Below are 24,167 nucleotides of genomic sequence, written 5' to 3' on the forward strand. Positions count from 1 at the left end.
TCTATTCCCTTTTAGAATACTTTTCTTCTTATTCAATATATAAATAAATGTTTATGAATATTGCTTGTGAATTCAAGGATAAAGTCATCCAAAAATAAATGCAAGAATAGATTGCAAAAACAAATACCATATAGCTGACTTTTATTTGGAATCTTAAAAAAATGTGTGGATTGAACATTTTATATCTTACAGCTCATAATGGGAAAAATTGTTTTAAATTTCACTGTTCAAAAAGCGTACTCAGTAAGTTGTAAAATATGTTAATTAAAATATCCTACAAACCATTTTTTTAATTTTAGTCCTCAAATCATATTATTCAAAACTACCAGAGTAAAGAAAAATATTACTTTGCAATACCCCTAAGATACCTGTGTAGAAATAGTCTCTACAGAGTAGATTCCACATTTGTCCTGGGAGCCTCAGGATTGTGTGGCAGCTGGTGCCAGGAATGGACTTAGGGAATGAAAGATTCAGTAAGGAACAGAACTGTGAGACAGTAAGGCCCTCAGCTGCTCTCGTAAAACTCCACCCTATTATGTTAAACAGCACCTTTCCATAAAACATTTCTGGGTTTGTATTTCATCTCCATTTAAATTCTCTATTTCTGTCGATAGGGATGTAAGTCTGACATCTCTCTTGTTGAGGACTAGCACAATACATCAGACAAAAAGCTTTCTAAAGCCTAACATGTATGTAGCCATAGAAGCTGGCAAAGAAACTTAAGGAACTTTTCCTTATACCTTCCTGCCCATTAAATTAACTGAATTTAATAATTTGATGCATGTTCTAAATTAGGTGCTCTTGCAGAAGCAACAGGAATGTATGGATGCTTTCCATAATATTTATTCTATATATAGATAAATATATAACCCTTAAAACACTCCATGAGAATGATTGTTTTTCTTGAACTATTTTTCTCCAGAGTATACACTGACAATTTTTGTTCCACATCTTAATAAAAATCCCATATTTCAAGAATTCAATATTTATCACCAATTTTTAAATAACTTCAGATATTCACTCAAATCCTCTTTTATAAATACTTAAAAGTGCATCTTTAAATATGTGGACACATTTGGGTAGTTCTATGAATAAATTTTAATTCCCAATTTATTGTACTTCTTTTCAGGTGTATTTACTTATACAAGTATTTTTCTCCCATTTGATGTCTGATCTCAGTCTTTTTCAGATTACAATTTCACTGTATCTGCTTCTTGCCCAATGTTCTCTTAGAACCTCCAGCAGCCTCGTCTGAATGTTTACCTTTCTGTTCATGCTTGGACACAGCTACGGTCTCCTTCTCGTCCTTTTCTTTGGGCTTGGGTGGTGTTTTCTGTACTTCTTTTGCTTTTGCAGCTGTCTGCTTCACTTTCTCCTGTTTCCCACCTTTCAGTTCCTTTTTAGTCTTTTCTTCTGTCTTCTCCTTAGTCTTAGTTTTCTTCTCTTCTATGTAGGTATAAGAAAAGTTGAATTATTTCTGTTCATTTACCAGCACAACATTTCATCTTCTACTGGTTGTTAAAAACAACTTTAAAAGAAAGAGAAAAGAAAAATGATAGGAAAATAGAACCCTGAGATAAACACTTGACATAAATACTATTAGCTGACATTTTTCTAGTTTATGAAGTTCCATGTTAGAGAACCAAGTAGGAGGAGGAGGAGAAAATAATGTTGGACTCTTTCCTAATTTGTGCATGAAAACATTGGCTTTTTAGGTAGTTAGGAACTTAGTATGTCAATAAGGAGGCATTTCAAATATACAGGGGATGTATATACAGGCATGTTCAATGGAAAGCAATTCTCAAACCAAAAAGCCCAATGAAAGAGATCAGTTTAATGGATAGAATCATTTTGTTCCACAACTGAATATCTTAAAAGTCATTCAAGAAACTGAACTGTCAATACAGTATTTTTAAAAGACAACTATTAGGAATGCCAATGTAAAATTACTTGCCCTGGTGGTGACTAATAGGAATAAAATGACACAATCCTTTAAATGATGACTCAGAGACATTCAGTTTCTAATGACTTGGTTTTAAAGAACAAAAAGAGAGCAAGAATTGACATATTAACTCCTGCCAATCTTAAATCAGAAATAATAATTTTAATAACTTTTAAAGTACTTAAATTATCAGTAAACATAAGCAGCTATAAACTAAAATAGGTATAAATATCTATGACTTAGAACATATATATGTATTTTCTATACAACCATATTTTTGATTTGATATTATGCATATTTGGAAGGAGGGAATGTGTAATGTGAATCTTTCAATTAGTTGTTTAAAGTAATAATAATATAGCATACATTTCTGGAAAATTGTTTATAATAGATTCTGCAGATTGGAAACTATGTATTCTAAGGGATCGCACAAAATCAATAGACACCAAAATAAGTCTACTACAATGCTGTCTTCTCATGTTATTTATCAATGTAAAAGTTAACCTTTATTGTCACTCATGTTGAAGAACTTGATGAAAGTATTTAATCAAGTACCTTGACTTTAGTACACTGAGCAATGATTTGAACTAAGACAATATTGTGAGGTCCAGAGAAGAATAAAAAGAACATTGGTAATGCCTGATGATTGCAAAACCAGAATTGTCTATGGTGCTTTAAAGCATTGTTCCTCAGAAACTTTTGGGAGATATTGATACACATATACATGCACATATATACAATTGCATGCATAGTTTGTTTACATCTATGACCCCATAAGAATATAACTACGTAAATAAAGTATTTGTGATTTGTGGCAGGCCAGGCTGACTCAACATAGTCCCAGTGATCCTTACCTCTTTATTCTCATACTTTTATATAATCCTTTACCTCTGAAAATGGGTTGGCCTAGAAGTTTGCTACTAACCAATAACATGTGACTTCCATGATTAGTGTACATAAGAGTGTTACCTTCCTCCTTTTGCTATCAGTTTCTCTCTTGCTAGGTTTGATGAAACCAGCTATCATATCAGTGAAACTCATGTGACAGAAAACTAAGGTTGGTCTCCAGTCCACAACCACAAAGAACTGAGCCCCTCATTCAACAGGCCTCGAAGAACTGAATCCTGTCAATAAATATGTAAATGAACCTGGAAACGTTGCTTTCCCAGCTGAGACTTCCGTTGGGACTACTGCCCAGTCTAACACATGGTTTGCATTGTGAGACATTGTGAAGCAATGGACTGAGCTAACCCATGCACAGCTTCTTGGGCCACAGAAACTGTGGATAATATATGTGTATTGACTTGAGCCTAAAAATATGTGCTGTTTTTTTCCTCACAGCAATACATAACTAATACAGTATTAAATAAATATTTATTAAAGAAATAATTGATTCATTTATTTTATAATCTTTGGAAAGAATGCTCGATTTATACATAGGTCACTTGGATTTTGTCTTAGTGCTATTACATACTAGCTATATGACCAGGCCACATTGGCCTTTCCCTGGAGGTCAGTTTCTTTATATATATATGTGTGTGTGTGTATATATATATATATATATATATATATATATATAAATAAATTTGTATGAATTTATTTTCATTCAAATCTGTCAAAAAAGAGAACTAAATAGAATAACATGTATTGAGTTATAAATATCAACTTGAGACTAAATGTTACCTTCTAGGAAAAAAGTGTCAATTTGCAATTCATCCATTTTAACTTCAATGCAATGATACTTGGTTATCTCATTGAAAAATAAAGTAAAATTATATTTGCCTCAAATATCTAATTATTTGACACTGTATGGAGAAGCCCATTGAATTTTGAAAATAGATTTGAATTTTAATCTAAATGACTTGTCCCTTAAAAATGCTGGGTTAAGATCTCTGTACTGGTTACATAAAACTTATATATTAAAATATAAAGAGGAAATCAAAATTTAATAGATATTGAACTATCAGTTAGAATTTATATTTTTCTAGCAACAAACAATTTGTAGACAAATTTAGAATAGTAAAGCTGATACATGCAATCCTTCAAATATTTAACATTACATTGATATTCTAATTTATTTTTTTGGCTTATCATTAAGAAATGGGGGTCTTGAATAGTGAAAATACCAATCAAGATGCATTTATTATCTTTTCTTCTTAACAAATTAAATCATAAATTCTATTTTTTTAAAATCAAGCTCAAGGTATAATACTGGTCAAAAGCTATTAAACATATGTTGTCTCAATTTCCTATTGGTATAGTAACAAATTATCAAAAACATCTTCTTAAAACAACTTTCATTTAATATCTATTGGTTTCCATGGTTCAAAAGTCTTGCCACAATGTGGCTCAACTGCATTCTCTGTTTAGGCTCCACAAGGCTCAAAATCAAGTTTTTGACAGAGCAGCATTTCTTTCCAGAGGCTCTGGGGAAGAATATGTTGGCAGGATTCTTCTCACACTTTCCATGTGCTCTCCTCAATTTTCAAGCCGGCAGTGGGGGAAGTTCTTTTCACCCTTCAGATCTTTTTTTCCCCCCTTTGTTATGCATTTAAATGTTCACGAGATTACATTGAGCCCACCTGGATAATCCAGGAAAATCTCTGTATTTTAGATCAACCTTAACTGTTTCTGCAACCTCCTGTTTGCCATGTACTGTAACACAGCCACTGGCATGACACCAGGGAATAACTGTCACGAGGGCTGGACGTCTGCGCACCACTGATGGGAAGGCTCTCTAGTCTCTTCTCATATGTTGCTCTGTTTTCTTAAGTATTCAGTTCTACTTATCTTTCAATATTAAATTTAAAATGTAAGACCAAATTAGTTTTTATGCAAGGAACATTAAATGATTATGATCATCCTACTGTTACACCAAAAATGTAAACTTTAACAGAAAAAGAATTTAGTTATAGAAATAATAAAGGGAAAATTTACCTTTTGCCACTGTCTTTGATTCTGGTTTTTCTTTTTTCTCAATTTTTTCCTTGTGAGTTGCTTAAACAGAAAAGTTTATATTAAATTTAATAGATTTATAGACCAACCTTTCTCTTTACCTCAGTTTCACAGCTACCAAAATCATGAATGATTTCAAAGATATATGACATTAATGAACCTAATTTGGAAGAAGAGTTACCAATGTAATAATAACTGAATAGAGCCCAACTTTAAAGAGTTGGCATTAAGACTTAGAAAGCATTTTGAACACTAGTCTCCCTCTCCTTTTTAAAGTTATTATTCCACACAGATAAAGTTTTCAAGAAAGACAAACAGAGAAAGAGCAATTTTATAAGAATTTGCTGAAAGATATATCATTTTATCAGGAAGAAGTACTCTCTTTGGGATCAATAAAAGGAAATACTTAAATCAGGACTAGAACTTTGATTATGCACAGTATTTGTCAACAAGGATGCTACTGAATAAATCTCACAAGGCTGGGCTGTCTTATGCGTTGACAAAATGCTTAGCTTCTCTGGTCCTTACTTACCAAATGCCATCCACCCCAAGGAGACTCTGACAACCAAAAATGTTTCCAAATATTTTTTAGGGATAGCAACTTTGGTTGATTTACCCAAATAAAAAATTAAGAAACCATAAAGAATGAGCACACCTTCTTAATTAAAGAGTATTAAATATGATACCTGAAATATTATATATATAATTGTCTATGTAATAAATTAATAAATCAAGAAGAATTCATTTTATTCACTTAAAGTTTACTTCCATACACTGGTCAAATTTTCTGTGTCTTTCAACAGTTTAAGGGAAAGAGTCCTGAGAATTATAATAACACATGCAGCTTTTTCTTATAATTCAAATACATTAAACTGTGTGGTTTGTCACTTACTCAAGTGACCATACATTCTCAACATTTACATACTATTTATTGAAGAAAATAATGATAACTAAATAAATCATAGATGAAATAAATGATGATATAGATTTAATTAAATAGGTGGGGTAAAGAAAGAGCCAAATTATTACTTAAAAATTGAGCCCCAATTATTTCCATTTCTCCAACAATGTATAATAGTAATGTTTTACAGTATAAGTTTCACTTATACTATAAAAATATGCTTAAAATATGTGTTTAAAAATTGTTCTTTTAAAGTATAGTTTATACTCTCAAACAACACCTTCAATAAAGGGCTAATACTCAAAATATGTAAAGAATAAAAAGAATTCAACAGCAATGACAAAACAATCTAATTTAAAAATGGACAGAGGACCTGACAGACACTTTTCCCAAGAAGACACATAAATAGCCAACAGATATGAAAAAATACTCAACTTCACCAGCTTTGAGGGAAATGCAAATCAAAACCACAATGAGATACCATCTCACAGCTGTTGGAATGGCTATTAACAAGACAAGAAATTTCAGGTTTTGGAGAGGATATGGAAAAAAAGAACCCTCAGACTGCTGGTGGGAATGTAAACTGGTACAGTCACTATGGAAAACAATATGGAGGTTCCTCAAAAACTGAAGAATGGAGCTAGCATATGACCCAGCAATCCTCTTCTGGGTATCTCCTCAGAAAATTGGAAAATATTTCTCCATAAAGATATGCGTATTCCTATGTTAATTGAATCATTACTTATGGTGGCCAACCATTAAGTATCCTTTAATAGATGGTTGTATAAAGAGGATGTGGTATGTACATATACTATGGAATATTATTCAGTCATAAGAGAAGATGAAATACTGCCATTTGTGACAACCTGGACAGATCTTGAGAACAGAATGTTAAGTAAAGTAAGTTAGATGGGAAAGAATAAGAACCATATAATTTCACTCACTTGTGGGCTAGAAAAGAGAAAGCAGCAGACAAACTAACAAAGCAAAAAGAATCCTAACTGATGCAGACAACAGTATGTGCCTACGAAAAGGGAAGAGGGGTTTGGAAGTACAAGAAGGTGAAGGGGATAAATAAATATATGATGATGGAAGGAAACTAAACTTGGGGTAGTAAGCCCATAATGCAATATACAGATGATGTTTTATAGTGCTGTATACTTGAAACTTATATAATCTTGTTAACTAATGTCCCCTTGATAAATTTGATTAAGTCAAATGGATGGTACATATACTATAGTAAAAAATAATCATCTATGAATGGTTTTCCCTGAATCTTGCCGAGATAATGCAGATCTCACAGAAAGCTTACAGCACAATGTCCATCTGAAGACTAAGTGATCCTGGCAGCTGCAGAGCTACTGAGATGGCACTTGCCTTTCCCTACAGGGTTTCAGCTTCTCCACCTCTCTGTCTGCACCACAGAAATCTCCAATACCATTTGGAGTTATGGGTAATGACTCGGGCAATAGCTGAAGGAGCATTGTGCCAGGCTAAGCAGTGCACAATTGACACAAGGTGACAGGGCTACAACATAATAATTAATATCATAAAAACAAACTCCTTTAGTTAGTATACAGTACATAAAAAGACATTTACCATGGAGCATCTTGTTTCTGACTTTCATTTTAGACAACTTTCTTGCAGCACTTATAATTAAAGGGCAACAAATATTTTTTTAACAAAAAAAAATTTAGCCATTGTGTGGGTTGAAAAACATCATAAGAAATATAACAGTATTTCATTTGGCCAGAGTACACAGAATCTGATTCTAATAACTCCACATAACTCAATATCGGACAGGAAATGGGCACCTACTTCTAGAAAGGAAAAGATGAAAAGATGGCTATATTGTAATACGTGGATATTGTAAGTGAACATTAATAAAATAACCTTTTAATTCAAATTTTCAAATGTTAGTATAAAGATTGAAGCACGTTTCAACTGATCTGATTCATAAATATCATAAAACTTTCTAGCTAAATGGAATGTTCAACAAAACAAGATAATTTAGCAGGTTATACATATTGTGGATACATAAATCAACTGAAATCTAGCCCAACTATACAAGACATAATCTACTCTAAAACAAAAGCAAAAAAGTAAGTGGGAATTTTGCTTCACGTCATACATTGAAATGGATTATTGATGAATTAAAGTAAAATGTGAAATATAAAAATAATTTTTAAAACTTAATGAAAATTTTAATAGCTATTGATTTACTCTTTGGATAAAGATTTAAAAGCAGAAAAAAAAAACCCTACAGAAAATATTAACCTATCTAGCCACATAAAAATGAAAGACTCAACATATATACGCTCATACATATCTATTCATACAGACAGAAACCTTTACATTAACTACAGAACTGAGGAAAATATTTGAAAAAGTAAGAGACCAGAGATATATATCCAAGGACATGCACACATATCATCAGGAGAAATAGGTAATGAGTGTTAATAGTTATACAAGAAATATAAATTGCTAAAACTCATTCTTAACTCCTTAAATCTTCAGGTAACAAGCAGTTAAAAATAAAGTGAAAAAATGTCTGATTAAATGCAGTTTTTTAAAAGATAATGAGACAAATATCTATGTACTGATATTGGAAGTTCTCTAGAACATATTGATAAATTTAAAAAATCAGTACAGAGGACATGCTAGGTTTTGTGTAAAGAAAAGGAATACACAATATACTGTGTTATCTTATACATTTATAGGGAATCTCTGAAAGATACACATAAAATATATAGAAGTGGTTTACTGTGTGTGTGTGTCTAGGAAGGATGGAATTGGAACCTGAAAGGTTGGAACAAGGCAGCAAGCTTTTCACAATGTATCTTTATATAATAAACAATGTATCTTTATGAATCTGTGCTATGTATTCTAAACAAATAAATAAAAATGAAAAAAAAGTTTTTTTAAACACCTAATCTAATAGGTGATCAAAGGATGCAAGTTAAATAATGAAGTATACTTTCTTATGTATCAAATATTTTCTCAAATGACATCCTCATTATTGGCTAAGGCAGTCTCAAAACTGCCAGAGGAAAAATTGATACAACTTTTCTAGACAGTAAATTGGTAACAGAGTTCAAGAGTCTTAAGTATTTCATTTTCTTTAACCCAGAAATTATTCTCTTCAGATTCAATTCTAAGGAAATTATAACAATATAATGCTCATAAAAACATAAATTTGTGAGCATCTAAAATCAGATATAAAGAAGCAGAGGCCAAATAGGAAGGGACCAATGTCTAAAAACAACACTAATAAAATCCATACCTTTCTTTTCAGGTTTTTCTTTTTCTTTTCCTTTTACTTTGTCTTTTTCTCGGTGTGTAACTGGAAAGAAACAGACAATACTTTTTAAGTAAACAGAATAAATGATCAGATTATCTTCAATGTCAAAAACTTATTTTCTGCCTTTGAAAATCTTTTCTTAACTGAAAAGATTTTACATAGTTAGAGGTTTAAATGTTAAGATAATTATAGCATTTTTCTATTTTTATTTCACACCCAGCACAAACTTACACCAAAATGCAATCTGATTGCAAAGATAAGAATATCCTTCAGCTTTTCCAAATCTTTAACTTCAACCTAATTAAATGGAAAAGACGCCTATCTCAACTCTGGGGAAATGCTGAAAATAAGAGAACAAAATTATACAGGAGATAATCTTCTGAACCTGAAGCAAAGTATAATCAACCTACATAGTATGTGGTAATCATCTAAAGAAACAATTCACAATAAAAGTTTTGGAAAATATAGTGAGATAAGAGTAGGATGACACCCAATTCCTTAAAGAAAACATTATTTAATTTAATATGAACTGTGATCTAATTAATTGATATAGCAGGGTTCCAATTTAAGTCATAATTTTACCCCACAATTTAGTCCCAAGTCTTAATGATGGTACCTCCAGTCATCTAAGCTAGAAAAATGTGACTGATCTGGGATTTCTCTTTTATTTTCCATTTCTTTCCCTGTATCAAACTCTTTCATACCTGTTTCATACTTCTCTTCCCCATCTTCTTTTATCCAATACTACATTTTCTGCCTATTATTTCTTTACACAGAAATATAGAAAGAGCAACTGCCAAGTGCTAAAGATCCTGCTAGACAAGACAAATTCCATTCCTGTCATAGAAATGTCACCAAGCTAATGGATGGTGCATGCTAAACAAATGATCACAAAGATAGTTAATTGCATTTAGAATAATTACTATGCAGAAAGTACTCCCAGTGGCATGTCAGTGTACACAAGGAGACCTAATGGTCTCCTTGTGTATGTTTGGAGTCCGTGTGTATGGAGAGGCCCTTTGGTAGAAGTGATATTTAAAGATATGAAAGATGAGAAGAAATCAACCTAGTAAAGGAGTGGGAAGGAGGAAGAGAAAAGAGACAATTTCAAAAATTGAAGTAGGATATACTTATTAGGTATATTATTATTACCCATATTATTACAATAATATCCTGACTAGTCTCTTGACTTTTAGATTTAGGTTTTTCTCTCTTAGAGTAACATTAATAACATCAAAATCTGGTTATATCATTTACCAGTTGAAAGAGTATCTCCTTCATTGCTTAGCATGGAATCTGTCACATAGTAGGTGTTATATCAACTACACAAATATCTTACTGCTCTCGTTGATCAGACATTTGCTAATCAACTCAATCTTATCCACCAGGAATTTCCCATTGAACTTTACATTCCGTTTACAACAAGCTCTTCGAGTTCCACAAGCAAACTGTGGGCACCGCTGATGTCAAGCATCTGTGCCTGCTGGCCTTTCACCTGGAATTCCCACACCCACATTTCCTTTCTTCCATGCACCCTTTCCATCCTGGCTCAAATGCCTTCAGCTCTATGAAATATTCTTTGATCTCCGCTTATGTCATACAGCAACTGTGCCATGGGAGTAACTCTGTTTTAACTATTCCATAATAACACTATATTGTTCATATATCTGATACCCAGTAAGTAAAATCTCCTTAAGGACTACAATACTACAGGGTATTATTTTATTTTTGCACATGTGGTTGATCACATGGTGTCTGTCACATAGTGGACTCTTAGTAGGTCGTTTTGCATAGCTGAAATTCTAAAATATTACAAAGAGAGTTAATTTTATTTTCTAGGGCCATTCTATCCATTAATGATGAACTATAGATCATAACAAGCACTGTTTGTCTCAATCATTTAACTTTTTTATGCATTAAAAATTCCTTAAGTAATACAAACCCAATGAGAAACAGAAGAAAAATAAATTGCAAAACATTATTTTTCCACATTCAATGATTTCTTAGGTGTTTCTGAGTCACTAAATTGAATATAAATAAGGAGAAGACATCAGTATTCACATATAACCACAAGTAGCTTATTTTGGTTTCTTTGGTTACTATTAATTAAGCTGAAAACCAAAACAAAATCTTGGCAAAAACAAATCCTCTTTCAAAGGTTCTCGAGAGGAAACCACATTTGTGTGAGATAAGCTGTGGTTTTGGAACCCTGGCTGGCAAGGTCCCCAGGAGGACACCTGCTCTGTGCCGCTGCCGCTGTGCAGGCGGGACCTCACCCACCAAGACAGCTGGCTGCCCCCAGCACCGAAGGATGTTCCGGTTGACATGTGTACGGGTGTGATGGGAGCATTAATGTGAAATCAGATGAGCAAGGGGGCTGAATTCGGACTCAAAGTGGCATATTAAGGACTCCTATTACCCTGTGGGAAAATCTCGTTCCTCACAGGCTAAGTTTTTATTTACAGACCCAGTTCTGTGTGCTGGCATTTCATTACCCCCCTCAGAAATGGCACCGCAATACTGTTTCATGCAGCAGCTGGACCCATGTGCTCCAGGGGAGCTGTTCAAAATGGTAGACAGCCGCTAAATCTTCTTGGACAGAAACTTCAAACTTTGGCAAGACTGGCCTCAAATGCCAAGTTTTAAAATTCCTTTCACCAGAACAGTGCAGCCATCAGTCACTGCCTTAACAATCATTTTAAAAGAGAAATCATTTGCTGCATCAATGGGATTTTCTTGTATATCACTTTATTTACAATCCACAGCTTGAAGTTTTAATATGGGAGAAGAATAGAGTACCTGTTTTTGTTACAAGATCTGTTTGGCAGGTTCCTTCTTAGCTAGGACAGTTTTAGCTCAGGATAAAATAAGCTTGTTGCACCTGCTGGAGCTTAATTTGTTTGTCATCCTTATTTACAAGAAACAAAAGTCCCTTTGGTAGGCTGATAATTAAAAACAAATGGAATCCACCAGTTGGAATAGCCCTGATGTTTGGCATCTGAGTTGGCATGGCCCTGCTGTTCCCGCACTTGCCCAGACTCTGACCTTTCCCTGACCAGAACATTCAGCTCAACTCAACTCTGAAGTGTGTCTCTCAAACCTCCCCATATGGTCCCTCTCCAGCACTCTGCAAGCTGTGCTTTGTGCTTTCACAGTGCTTGGCTCTGGCAACCTGCCAGTCAAGCTCTGTGTCCTTTTCTGAAGTGTATCAGAGCTCACAGTGCTCCTGACCTTGAGGTTCTTATCCGGCAAAGCCTTCCTAAGAGCTAAACAGAAAGAATTCAGAGCCAGATTGTCAGAGCTCTTTGCTGATCTCTCTGCTCTTAGTTCAAAAATAAAAAGTTTTGGTGTCAAAAATGTTAAAGTACTATTTTGTATAGACTACTGTGTTCTTTAATGGATGGTTAGCAAATAAATTTAATTAACCAAAACTCTGGAATTCTCAGAGCTACTGTACAGGATGAATCTTGAGTACTCAAATCAAAAGAAACCAGGTGGAAAAGCAAGTAACCATTACACCTCCATATTATGGAAGACTTTGGGGAACATGGTTAGCTGTAATAGATTTTGCTGATTTTTCTTTTAATTAATTTCACTGTTTCTCAGACTTCTAGTGTTTTTGTTGTGGAAGGTATTATCACTGAAGCCGTTTATAAATTTTAAGTATGTCAAAATTTCAAACAGCTTCACGAAATTCATATATATCCATGCTTAAATTCATCATTTCTTATGAAAGAGCAAAATACATATTAATTTTAACTCCTTTTAAAAATTCTGCTCTAGCCACCACTAAACAAAAATTCCAGATGTATCCTTGGTTAGTGCATATGTCTCTGAGTGTTTCACTTTTTTTGTAACTGATTTGTATAATTTCCATTCTGAGGTCAGGCAAAATATCTACATACTTTAAATGATAATAATGAACTCAATGGAAAAGTATTCTTCAGTACAGAAAATTTTAAAGATTATATTATTCATTCCTGCTACAGGAAGAATTTATCATTTTTAATTTGATATAAGCATATCACTTTAAAGCTGGTTGGAAGCTAAAGAGGTCAATGAGCCTGAACTATTTGTCCCTAGGTGGCAGGTGGGGGAGGGAACACAGGCTTCTAAGAGTAGCATAGAAATATAGTTATCAGATTACTAAACTAGTATTCTTTCCCCCAAACTAGGTTTTTTTTGTATATCTCAGAGTTATAAGCCCATTCTATGGGCCAAAGTGTTGATTGGATTCTTTGAGCATGTTATCTATCATCCCCCCTACAACAGCATACACACATCTTTGTTCATAACAAAATGACATTTAGTTATATTCTATTAAAGTGAAAATTAGGCAAATTACCCACATTTATAAAACTTATCTGATACATATGCTTCGAATCACAACACATAATTTTAAATTCCAAAATATAAGCTTTACTTTCAAATCTGTTTTAACTGTATGAGTAATGTCCCCTTCTCCTGGGGCTACACAGCCACACTCAGAACCGTAGCTCCTTCCTCCTCAGTGAACAATCACTGTGGAGGTAAGGCACAGCTTCCTGGAGAGCCTTCTGGTCTCATTTCCCAGGTTTATCTCTGCTGCCAGAGAGGAAAAGAAAATATGTTTTGTGAAATAAAAGTTTATACAATACAAGCTGATTAAATTAATTTGTTGGCTTTTAAAGTGTTTTTATAGAGGGATCCATGATATTTAGATGCATTTTAATGTCATGTCCTTTTCGACTTTTGAGCCTCAATCTTCAGCAAAATCCTTTGCCAGCTTGTGATTCCTGCTCTGTAATGGTTTCCCAGAAGTGATCCTAAGCCAGTCAATCAGCATCATTGTTATAAATTACCCTTTTTAAAAATGGAATCACTCTTTAAAGTAGATAATTTCCTTATCACTATGCTGTACATGCAAAACTAGTACAGAATAATATTAAATGTAAACTGTAATAGAAAAACACACACACACACACACACACACACACACACACACACATTCTGTCCAGAAAGTATCCATACATGTACTATTAAATATAGAGACATTTAGTGAAGAAGATACAAGAAACATTGAACACAGGATAATGATGCCTCAACCCCCTTCAAAGTAGGCGCCTTGAGATCTCACACAGTTCTCCCAGTGTCTCTTCACTGTTCTAAACACTCCAAAATCTTTTGTTGGAATCACTGTCGGCTGCCCATCGTATTTTCCTGAGTCTCATCGATGGTCCCAAATCTCTTCCTTTTCAAAGATGATTTTAGTTTGGGGAAAAGCCAGAAGTTACAGGGCACTAAATGGTTTGTAGGGGAGGTGAGTCACCTGGATGATTTGATGTTTTGCCAAAAAGTTCCACATGAGTGGGCATGTTGTTTTGACAAAGCTGCCAATCACCAGTTGCCCATAGCTGCAGGTGTTTTCATCACATTGCATCTCTCAACAAAGAACACTGAAACAGTACTCCTTATTAATTATTGGGCCTGAAGGGGCCTATTCATGATGGACAACACCTTCCCAATCAAAAAAAAAAGCACAGTTAACATGGTGTTGCTCTTACAGAGACTCAGTTGCACCTTTTTCAGGCATGGAGAACCAGGAGACTTCCAATGGGATGACTGGCCCTTTGTTTCCAGATCATAGTTATAGACCTGTGATTCATCTCTGGTTATGGCCTTCTTGAGGAAATACGGTTCATTGGTAGAGGTTTGAATCAAGTCAATATCAACTGCAGCTTCTACTACTTCTCTAGTACCAGAAGCCACTGAATGAAGTTTGCCATGACACATTTCATGCCAAGATTCTGTGTCAAAATCTTGGACACAGTAGTTCTTGGAATCCCCAGATCAGCCTCTAGTTCTCACACTATCAGTCACTGATCTTTGTTGATTGCAGCCTGTACACGTTCAACATTCTCAGGTGTTCTGCTTATTGCAGGAGCTTCCAGAATGTGGGTTACTTTCAATAGATTCTCAACCATCTTTGAAGCATTTGTGCCTCACCTTTATTTGGGCTGCACTTGTTGCATCATCCCCAAAAGCCTTCTGAAACATCCGAATAGTTACCAAGAAGGAATATTCAGGTCTAATGCAAAATATGATACATATTGTTGCCCTCCTCACTCATTTTTTAATGTGGTGGCCACACAGTACGCGTGCTCACTCAGCAGTGTGTACTGCCCCCACTGACTAGTACAGTGAAGTTTTCATTGTTCATGTAGGTACATTCCAGTCCACTCTCCTCGGCTGCCAAGTTACGTCCATGTCATGCAAGCCATTTTTATTGTATAAACCATGGCTGGACTTTCTCTGGACAGACTGTATGTATATGGCCTGTGGTCAGTTCTGCACCTAAACACCTGCAAATCCAGGTAAATGTAGCAGAAACATACTGTTCTGAATGCCTAAAGGGCCCTCCTGATGTCTAGAAGACATCATGGACAAAGTTCTCTCATCTACTTATATGTTTGCCACCAGGTTCCAATCTTTTTAAGTTCGCTGTGTTCTATGAGTAAATCGAAATGGTTCATAGTGATATAGAAGCTTAAATGTTATCTGAAAATAACCAGAACATTTGCAATGGCAAAGAAACAAAGCAATATGCAATTAAAAAAACAACTAAATGGAGGAAAAACTGGAGGAAAATAATGTTATTTATTTCTGTGTAATTAGGTTGTGGTTATTTTTCTTTCTTTTTTATTTTCATAATTGTACAAATTAATTTGTATCACTTTAACCTATAGCATTATATTATAAATTTTATTGTGGGTGTTTCCTAATTACATCTTACAGATTGTTTTTGTTTTAATATGGAGCTCACTATCAAATATGCCAATTACTGCTAACCAAATAAATTTGACATTAGAGTGGTACAATTAAAGCTGAATAAGTATATATGTATTTAAAAATAGAAAACTCAAAGGAAAATTATTCATAGGCATCAAGTACAGATTAACCAAATAGGGAAAATGGATACTTTATTAATTAATTCACTAATTAATGAATTAACATTAATGAATTAACTCAACATTTACTGAGTGTGTTTCATGTGTTGTATACTTTGCTAGATGTTAGAATAATTTTAATTGAATATTAGCACACATTCAGGGCTGGTAAGAACCTGAAAGACCATTGAGTCTGAATCTCTGTTCATGGATAAAGAAACACAGAATAATAGAAGTGAATGCCAGGAGCCATAGGTATTAGCAACAGTTTGGTGCATGGCACCTTGGTAATCTAGAAGAAGTTAAATTATGGTTGTAAATTTCTTCTAAGCAAATATATTTTTTCACTGTATTTCTATATCAACACAGGGTCAAAAATACATACACTATTCTGATCACAAAACATGTTACTACCTCTTTTATGTGGGAAAAACAAGGTTAATTCAAAGATAAACATCAACTAATATGTCAGAGCTTATACCTTAAAACCAAAATAAGTACTCATTGCCAGGTTATGAATCAAAGGGCTTACTCTTTAGCTTCCTGAAACTGTTCCCTTTTTTCCCTAATGTAAAATATCAAACAAAATAAATAGATAAGTAAAATAGGAATAAAAGTTACCTTGTCCTCATTAATTAAAATCGCTTAGATAATGTGGATGACTATAAAGAGTACATAATTTTCCCCTAATTTTATATGAATAAGAATGAGAATTAAAACAATAATTCTTTGACACCTTAAACATGAATTAGTTAACATATTTATATGAAATTATTTTGAAAATGTATGTTCTCTGGGATTTGAATTCTTTTGCTTTCTCTATTCTAGTAGATGAGTAAAGCATGTAGGTGTGGACTTCCACGGCATTCCCAATAACTTGATATTCTGAAAACCTTTTAGAATACAATATAAATCCTTTTAAGGAGCAAGAAAAATAAAGACAATAGGATGTGACCTAGCTTCTATTATCACCAAAATCTTTATCTCCCCTTAAAATACACCAGCTTCAGCATAATGGATCCTTTTAAACTCAGATGTTTGCTGGGTTTTTTATAACCATTGCAGACTACTATTTACTTGGATATACTGTGTCTCATCTTTTAAGGGTTCAAAATTTTTTGATAACACTTTAAATTTCTAATTATCAATCACATCTATTCATAACTGATAGGGAATGTGGCATATAGAAACATGTATTTATCTACATATGTGAACAGTTATGAAACCTCATTTATTTTTTCACTGAACAGCTTGGAAATAAAGGCAGATATTATTCTACCTGGATGAGGAAACTCAGCAGTAAAATGAAATCTTCTGTTTATATTCATGCAGAAAAATTGTGGAAAAAAGAAACTATCCCTTAAGCCCGTTTCCGTGTTGAACAGCTGAAGTTCCAGGATGTATATTCAGGTACTAATCTCTAGCCAAGCTTTTGAGAAAGTTATTTTAAACCTCAGCCAAATTCACGGTCTTAATTATGCAAGACTCACTAGTTTAATAAACCTGCTCTACAGCCCACTGCTCAAAGTCTTTAACAGCAGAATTCTAATAGAGCCAGGTCCAAAATGGAAATGGTGCCATCTGCATCACCACATCCACTCCAGAAGCACTGCTATTAAATTAACAGTACATTCTGCAAAATAAAACAGCAGAGACCCCATTCGTGGGGAACCAGTTGAGTTTCTGTTTAACCTCCGGCGGATAGAAACACATAGCCAGTTCCGTCATGGCTAGTCAATCTGTACCTAAGAGCTGTGTCCAATTTCCCTGACCAAAGGAACTGAGAACCAAAAAAGGAAAGGGAAAAGTAAGAAGACATTAGTTTCCTAAGTACAAATATAAATAGGTTTCAGTTGAGTAAGCTTCAATGTCCCTGATTGTATAAGAATTGGCTGACCAATCTGAAATGGATTCAAACATTAGGATTAAAGATATAATGTCTGCAGAATGATTTCAGGTCTTCAAAATAGGAAGTACATTAAGTGTTTTTCTAAATGACATTTGAAATGTAGATTTACATAGTGGATCTTTGTGGTATAATTTTAGGTTAATTATTACTTCTATTATTGGAAACTTTCCTATTTTGTAAATTTTGATATTTCCTGAAGGTAATTTTGCATTAGCCAGTTTTGACATAACAAATACAAAGCAACGTTCAATTTTTATCCCAGGAAAATTCTTTCACCTTCTGTCTGTAACACACAATAATAGTAACTATGGGATTTTTATTTTTGCCAGGACCAGTGTAACCACCCCCCGCAAATGGTCAGTTTCACACAAAATCTTGTGAAATGGACCATTGGAGAAACCTGAGCATATTTAGAAATATATTTTTTGCTTTCTATAAGTTTCTTTAAAGTTTTATGACTATATGGGCCAAGTCCCAGTCCCCCAAAATAAGATGCTTGCAAGGTGAGCAAGACAATGCTGGCCATGAAACACTGTAGTTACTGAATTCAGTTCACTTGAAAGGGACATTAATCTTCATGTTGTCCCCTTCCATCTACACTGAAGGCTATGTAAGGAAGTTGCAGGGCCTCGGCAGTATGCAGTGATGTAATACAGTGACTGCGTTTCTGTACCAATGGATTTGAAGGTGATGTATGGCATAAAAAATTCAAGGTTAAGATAAATTGAACTTTGATTTATTATTTATCTTATTTTTTAAAAAAATATTTGCTATTAAGTAAAAATATGTTTGAGGTATTACATTAGTAAAAATCAGTTGTGAATAACTTAAAGATTTTGAAGTAACTTTGATTCCAATCATGAAAAACCATTTACATAATTATACCTGAAGTTAAATGAGAAGTAAATGTATTTATTTAAACATGATCAAGAGTTAAAACAAAAGAATATTAAATATGAAAAATTTTCATATAAATGCACATATATAAATAAATGCATATATGTCCTAAATAAAAATAAGAATAAGCACAAAATTAAACATTTACCTTTTGTTTGTATTTTCCTTTCAGGCTTCTCCTCCTTTTCACTTTTTTCTTTGCGCATTTCTAGGGGGAAATAGAATTTACATAATTTAAGAACTCCTTTTGAAAATCTACAAAATATAAACCATAACTATGACTAAAACTTTATAACTTTACCATGAAGTTTAAATTTTATCTAACAAGCTTATGGTTGTTTAAAAGGAAAAGGTTTGTTAGCATATTGCTATATAAATTATTCATCTATTGAAATAAAGAAAAGAAAATGAGTTACCTCAAATTAGAGTTATTTGAAAAAGCTTAAAAACTTACATCAGTGGGAATATGTTGTCACTGTTTTCAATGTGAAAATTGATCACATAAATTATAATTATGTTTTATATCAGTTATTTTCAATACAAATTAAGAATTCTTAGAATGCCATTCAGATCTGGATGATTTAGTTTTTACACATTAAATTAAAAAGTTTGAGAAGTGAACTGTAACTACCTCATAAGAAGTATATCTCAGAAGTAGTGACTCTGAACTACACAAGGTCTGTCCAGAAGGCATCCAGCCATGTAATATGAAAAACAGACATTTATTGAAGAAGATACAAGATACAAGAAGCATTGTACATAGGACAATGATGCCTCAGTCCCTTTCAAAGTGGGCACCTTGGACCTCACACAGTTATCCCAATCACCATTAGCTGCCCATTGTATTTTTTGAATCTCATTGACAGTCTGAGATTTTTTTCCTTTCAAAGGTGATTTTAGTTCTGAGAAAAGCCAGAAGTCGCAGGTTGCCAAATCTGGGCTGTAGAGGGGCTGAATCACCTGGGTGATGTGATGTTTCACCAAAACACTCTGCACAAAATGTGATGCATGAGTGGGCACATTGTCATGAAGCTGCCAATCACCAGTTTCCCCTAGCTACGGCCTTCTGAATCACCCAAATATTTTCCACAGAGGAATGTTCACGCTTAACACAAAATCTGATGCAAATTCCTTGCTCTACTTGCTCAGTCATTTTGATTGCAAACAGCCACACAGTACACATGCTCATTCAACTGTGATTACTATCCCCACTGAATAGATTGGAGAAGTCATCATTGTTCACATATACACATTCCAGTCCACTCTCCTTGGCTGCCAGGTAATGTCAATATCCCGCAAACTGTTCTCCTTATACTAACAATGGCTAGACTTTTTCTGGACAGACCTCGTATTTAAAATCAGAATTTGGTATTGCATTTAACCAATACTTGTTGCAAGCAGATATGACCCATTTCAGAAAATAAGTTAGTTGTTACATTTTTCTAAATATCAGGTTTTAAGAAATATATTTAATTTGCTGCTGACTTCATTACACATACATAGCAAGGTTTGGAAAATGACATTAATTTTGAATTTGCAGTTAATTTGGAAAGAAGCAAATTTGAAATTAGAGTTTACAAATATGATTACTTCCTCAGAGAAGTTACTTGATCTTAAATGCCATGGATTTTCTTAGAAAAATGCTAATGAGGTTTACTCATTTATTTATTTACTACAACTTTATTCCACAGATTACCTGGCTTGGTGCTGATTAATGTATACATTTAAAATTCTCCACTTATAAATTTGATTTTGTATTTTTGTAATTTTTCTACAAGTTTAAAATCAAGACTAACCATAAAGAAATCCTGAATATCTTCAGAAAAGACAATGACTAACTTTTGTGCACCTGTTAAGGTGGTAATCACCGCTGTGAAGATTTCCTTCCCTCATTTTCCCCATTAATTCATCACCACACTGTATGCAGGGCCACTGCTCTACCTTTATCCCATTTCTGACTTTGAGCATGGCAATGGAGATACAAAAGAGTTAAGATATTCAGTCACATCTCTGAAAAAAAAAATCACCAAGGTGCAAGGACATAGGAAACTCCACAGGGAATAGGAAACTTCCATCTTCCTGGATCTTACAGTATATTTTTATCTCTTCCTTATGCTTCTCCAAATCTTACTTCAAAGCAGGGCTTCTCATCTTAACATCACTGACTTCATGGGTTGTGTGAATCATTATCTGGTGTGCACTGGGTCTATTATGTGCATTATGTGCTGGTTTTTAGCAGCATCCCTGGTCTCTGCCCATTAGATGCCCATAGTCTCATCTCCAGCAATGACAATGAAAAATGTCTTTAGACATTGTCAAGTGCCCCTGTAGGACAATATGATCCCAAAGAATGTGTTCATATAGCTCAAAATTAGATGGTTCTTTTGCTTTTCCTATGCTCTGGGATTCTATAATATTTATATAATTATAAAACGAAAATAACATTGCACTGTAATCTATCATACAGAGCTTCATGTGTGGGACTTTTGATCAGTATTTTAAGGAATGCATTCTGGTTGCAAAGGCATAATAAAGTTGCATCTTACAGACTACAGGCAGAAAGGCTCACATAAACCTCATTACACTTATAAAGGCACTCCCACACAGAACTTGTATTTTTAGAACTGCTCCAAGAATGCAAGATAATCAGGCTAATTGCTGTTTGTCACTATTTAGACTTACAATCTCCAAAGCAGAACCACTAGACACATGTGCATATAGAGCATGTGATACATGGTTAGTCCAAACTGAGATGTGATATAAGTACACACTGAATTATGAAGTCTTAGTGTAAAGAAAGATGTCAAATATCTCATTAGTGATTTTATATTAGTTACATGTTGTCGTGATATTATTTTGGATGTACTGAGGTGATAGTTTTACTTATCTGTCAACTTGGCTAAATTGCTACTGCCAGTCATTCAAATGAACACTAATCTAGGAGTCACTGTGAAGGTGTTTTGCAGAAGTAATCAAAATCCCTACCATGAGTATCCAACCTTTTGGCATCTCTGGGCCATACTGGAAGAGGAAGAGTTGTCTTGAGCCATGCATTAAATGCATTGCACAGATAATCACCAAAGAAATTTTCATAACATTTTAAGTAAATCTACGATTTGTGTTGGGCTGCATTTGTAGTCATCCTGAGCCAAGTGTCCCCAGAGGCTGTGTGTTGGACACCCCTGCCTAACCCATTGATGTTAAATAAAAAAATGATTCTGGATTGTCTGGATGGGGTTGTCAGGTTCCATTGAAAGGCCTTGAAAACAGGCCTGTGAATTCCCAAGGAAAGGGAAAAAAGTCCCTTCATGGACTTCAGTTTTGGTCCTTGCCCATGGGCTCAGTTTGCCTGTGGTTTCCTTTCCTGACGCTTGGCCAGTCCCCACAATCACATAAGCCAGTTCCTTGTAATAACGGTCTAAATATATAAATATATTGGCATGATTTCTACTGGTTCTGCTTTTCTTATTTAGTCCTGATATCCTGATTGGATTAAATGTGTCATTAAAATTAATTTTTATTCTCATTTTTTTACTTTTTTAGTGTGGCTACTTAAAAATTTTAAATTACATATGTGGTTCACAATTTAATACTATTGGACAGTGCTGGTCTAGTCCTTACATGTAGGCAAATGATCTTTTCAACATCTTAGGTCACCCACTGGGTTAAATCTTCTACAAGTGAATTAAAAAACTAAACTCCGATTTTCCCCTGCCAAACCCATCCTGCCTCCTCTCTCCTATTCAGACCAACAAAGACAGTGGAGAAAATTGGTTCCTTGTGTAATTTAGGCAGAAAAAAAGCAGTATACTGTCAAAGACTGAGAGTGAGTGGTCTTTGGATATGCTAAGAAGACAACTTTAGGAGATAATTTCTTACTCCATGTAGAGATATATTTGAATACAGAAAAGGGATGAAATATTGTAAGTTAAAATGTTACATGAAATGGTACACTTATTATGAGATGAGACCACCTTAAAATGGTTATTTAGAATAATACTTTTCCTTGAGAGGTAGGGTATGTGTGTGTGTTTATATTACACAGATATCTGTTGACCACTGAGAAGAATAAAATAAAGACTATGGAATCACACAGACTATAGTCTGTGTGATTCCATAGGAGAGTCAGATCTGAGTTAGAATCTTCTGCAGAATTCAGAGCTGAAAACATTCTGCCTGGATAATGCTGTCACCACCCCCTTGCCTATCTTATTCTGGGGGAAATCCACTGTTTGGACAGTGGTATGGCACTAGACATTCTGTGTTGTTCTGTGCCAGTTTCCTTGCAGGGTAGGTGGAAGCTTGCACATCAGAGAACAGAGGAAAGAAGCAGTAGCCAGGGCTTCCTTGAAGCTCCTTAGCACTGCCTCTTGCATATGCAGCAGCATTGTTTCAAAGGGGAAGGGCTCTAGACTATAGTCAGAACTGAAGTAAGCAGGGGTCCATCCTGGAAGTAACCAAATAAATGAAAGAAGAGGAGTCTCCAAAAGATTGGGGTCATGAACACTGAACAGGAAAAGGCCAGGGAAATGCTTTCCCTCCACCATTTCCCAAATACATGAAGGGATGATCAGCCTAGAGTGGAAGGGAAATCCTGGCATGCTGGTTATACTTCCAAAATAAATTTTACATAAGGAAAAACAAACATAGATAAAACTAAAGAATTAGACTGAAAAAGTGACAATATATTTCAGAGCATTTATTGTTTCCTCTCTGGTAAATGATTGGACACAACCCAGTTATGGAACTCAGACCAATCTCAAAGATAAAGTCCCATTTTTATTAGTTTTCTGATTCTACACTTCAGCCTAACACAAACCAAGATAACCCCAATGCTCTGGGCATATCCACTCAGACTTTGTATAAGTAGAGGTTATAGATTAAAACACACACACACCCACACATCTCCACAGCTCAGAATGGACAGAAATATGATGACTTACATAGCACTTTTTTTGCAGGAGCATCATCAACTGAGTTTTTTAACTGATGATCACCTAAAGACCATTACTATTTTTATAGAGGCAAGTGTAGGCAAGCACAGCTAACCTTGTAAAGGCACACACACACACCTACACTTCTTTTCTAATAGAATACAACAGAAATTCATTTCTGATGATTCAAACTTAAAAATTAAATGTCTCTCTGCATGTTTTATTGCCACATTGCATTTTCTTTGGGGATTGAATTCCATCACTGGTGTCACTGTCTGGGGCTATCAGATGTCTGAACAATCCAGTAAAGCCTCTACACAATGTGCCAGTTCTCTCTGCTTACACTTCATCCAGGAAATGATGACCAGTCAGACGCCTGTCCAATTGAGTAACAACATGCTA

The 24,167-nt window shown here is 34.4% G+C and overlaps 1 protein-coding gene across 1 annotated transcript in view; it reads right to left on the reverse strand.

Annotated features, from left to right (window-relative positions):
• Nucleotides 1-366: 366 nt before the first annotated feature.
• LOC114495081 (triadin) overlaps nt 367-24,167 on the reverse strand; it is a 96,484-nt gene continuing 72,683 nt past the window's right edge. The window contains exons 5-8 of the mRNA XM_036024645.1: nt 18,980-19,039; nt 9,082-9,141; nt 4,880-4,939; nt 367-1,446 (exon numbers count right to left, since the gene is read on the reverse strand). Coding sequence (XP_035880538.1) covers nt 1,199-1,446; nt 4,880-4,939; nt 9,082-9,141; nt 18,980-19,039 — 428 coding nt within the window. The 3' untranslated portion in view covers nt 367-1,198. The remainder of the gene's footprint in view (nt 1,447-4,879; nt 4,940-9,081; nt 9,142-18,979; nt 19,040-24,167) is intronic.

The sequence above is a fragment of the Phyllostomus discolor genome, chromosome 4 (assembly GCF_004126475.2).
Source record: "Phyllostomus discolor isolate MPI-MPIP mPhyDis1 chromosome 4, mPhyDis1.pri.v3, whole genome shotgun sequence".
Lineage (NCBI taxonomy): Eukaryota > Metazoa > Chordata > Mammalia > Chiroptera > Phyllostomidae > Phyllostomus > Phyllostomus discolor.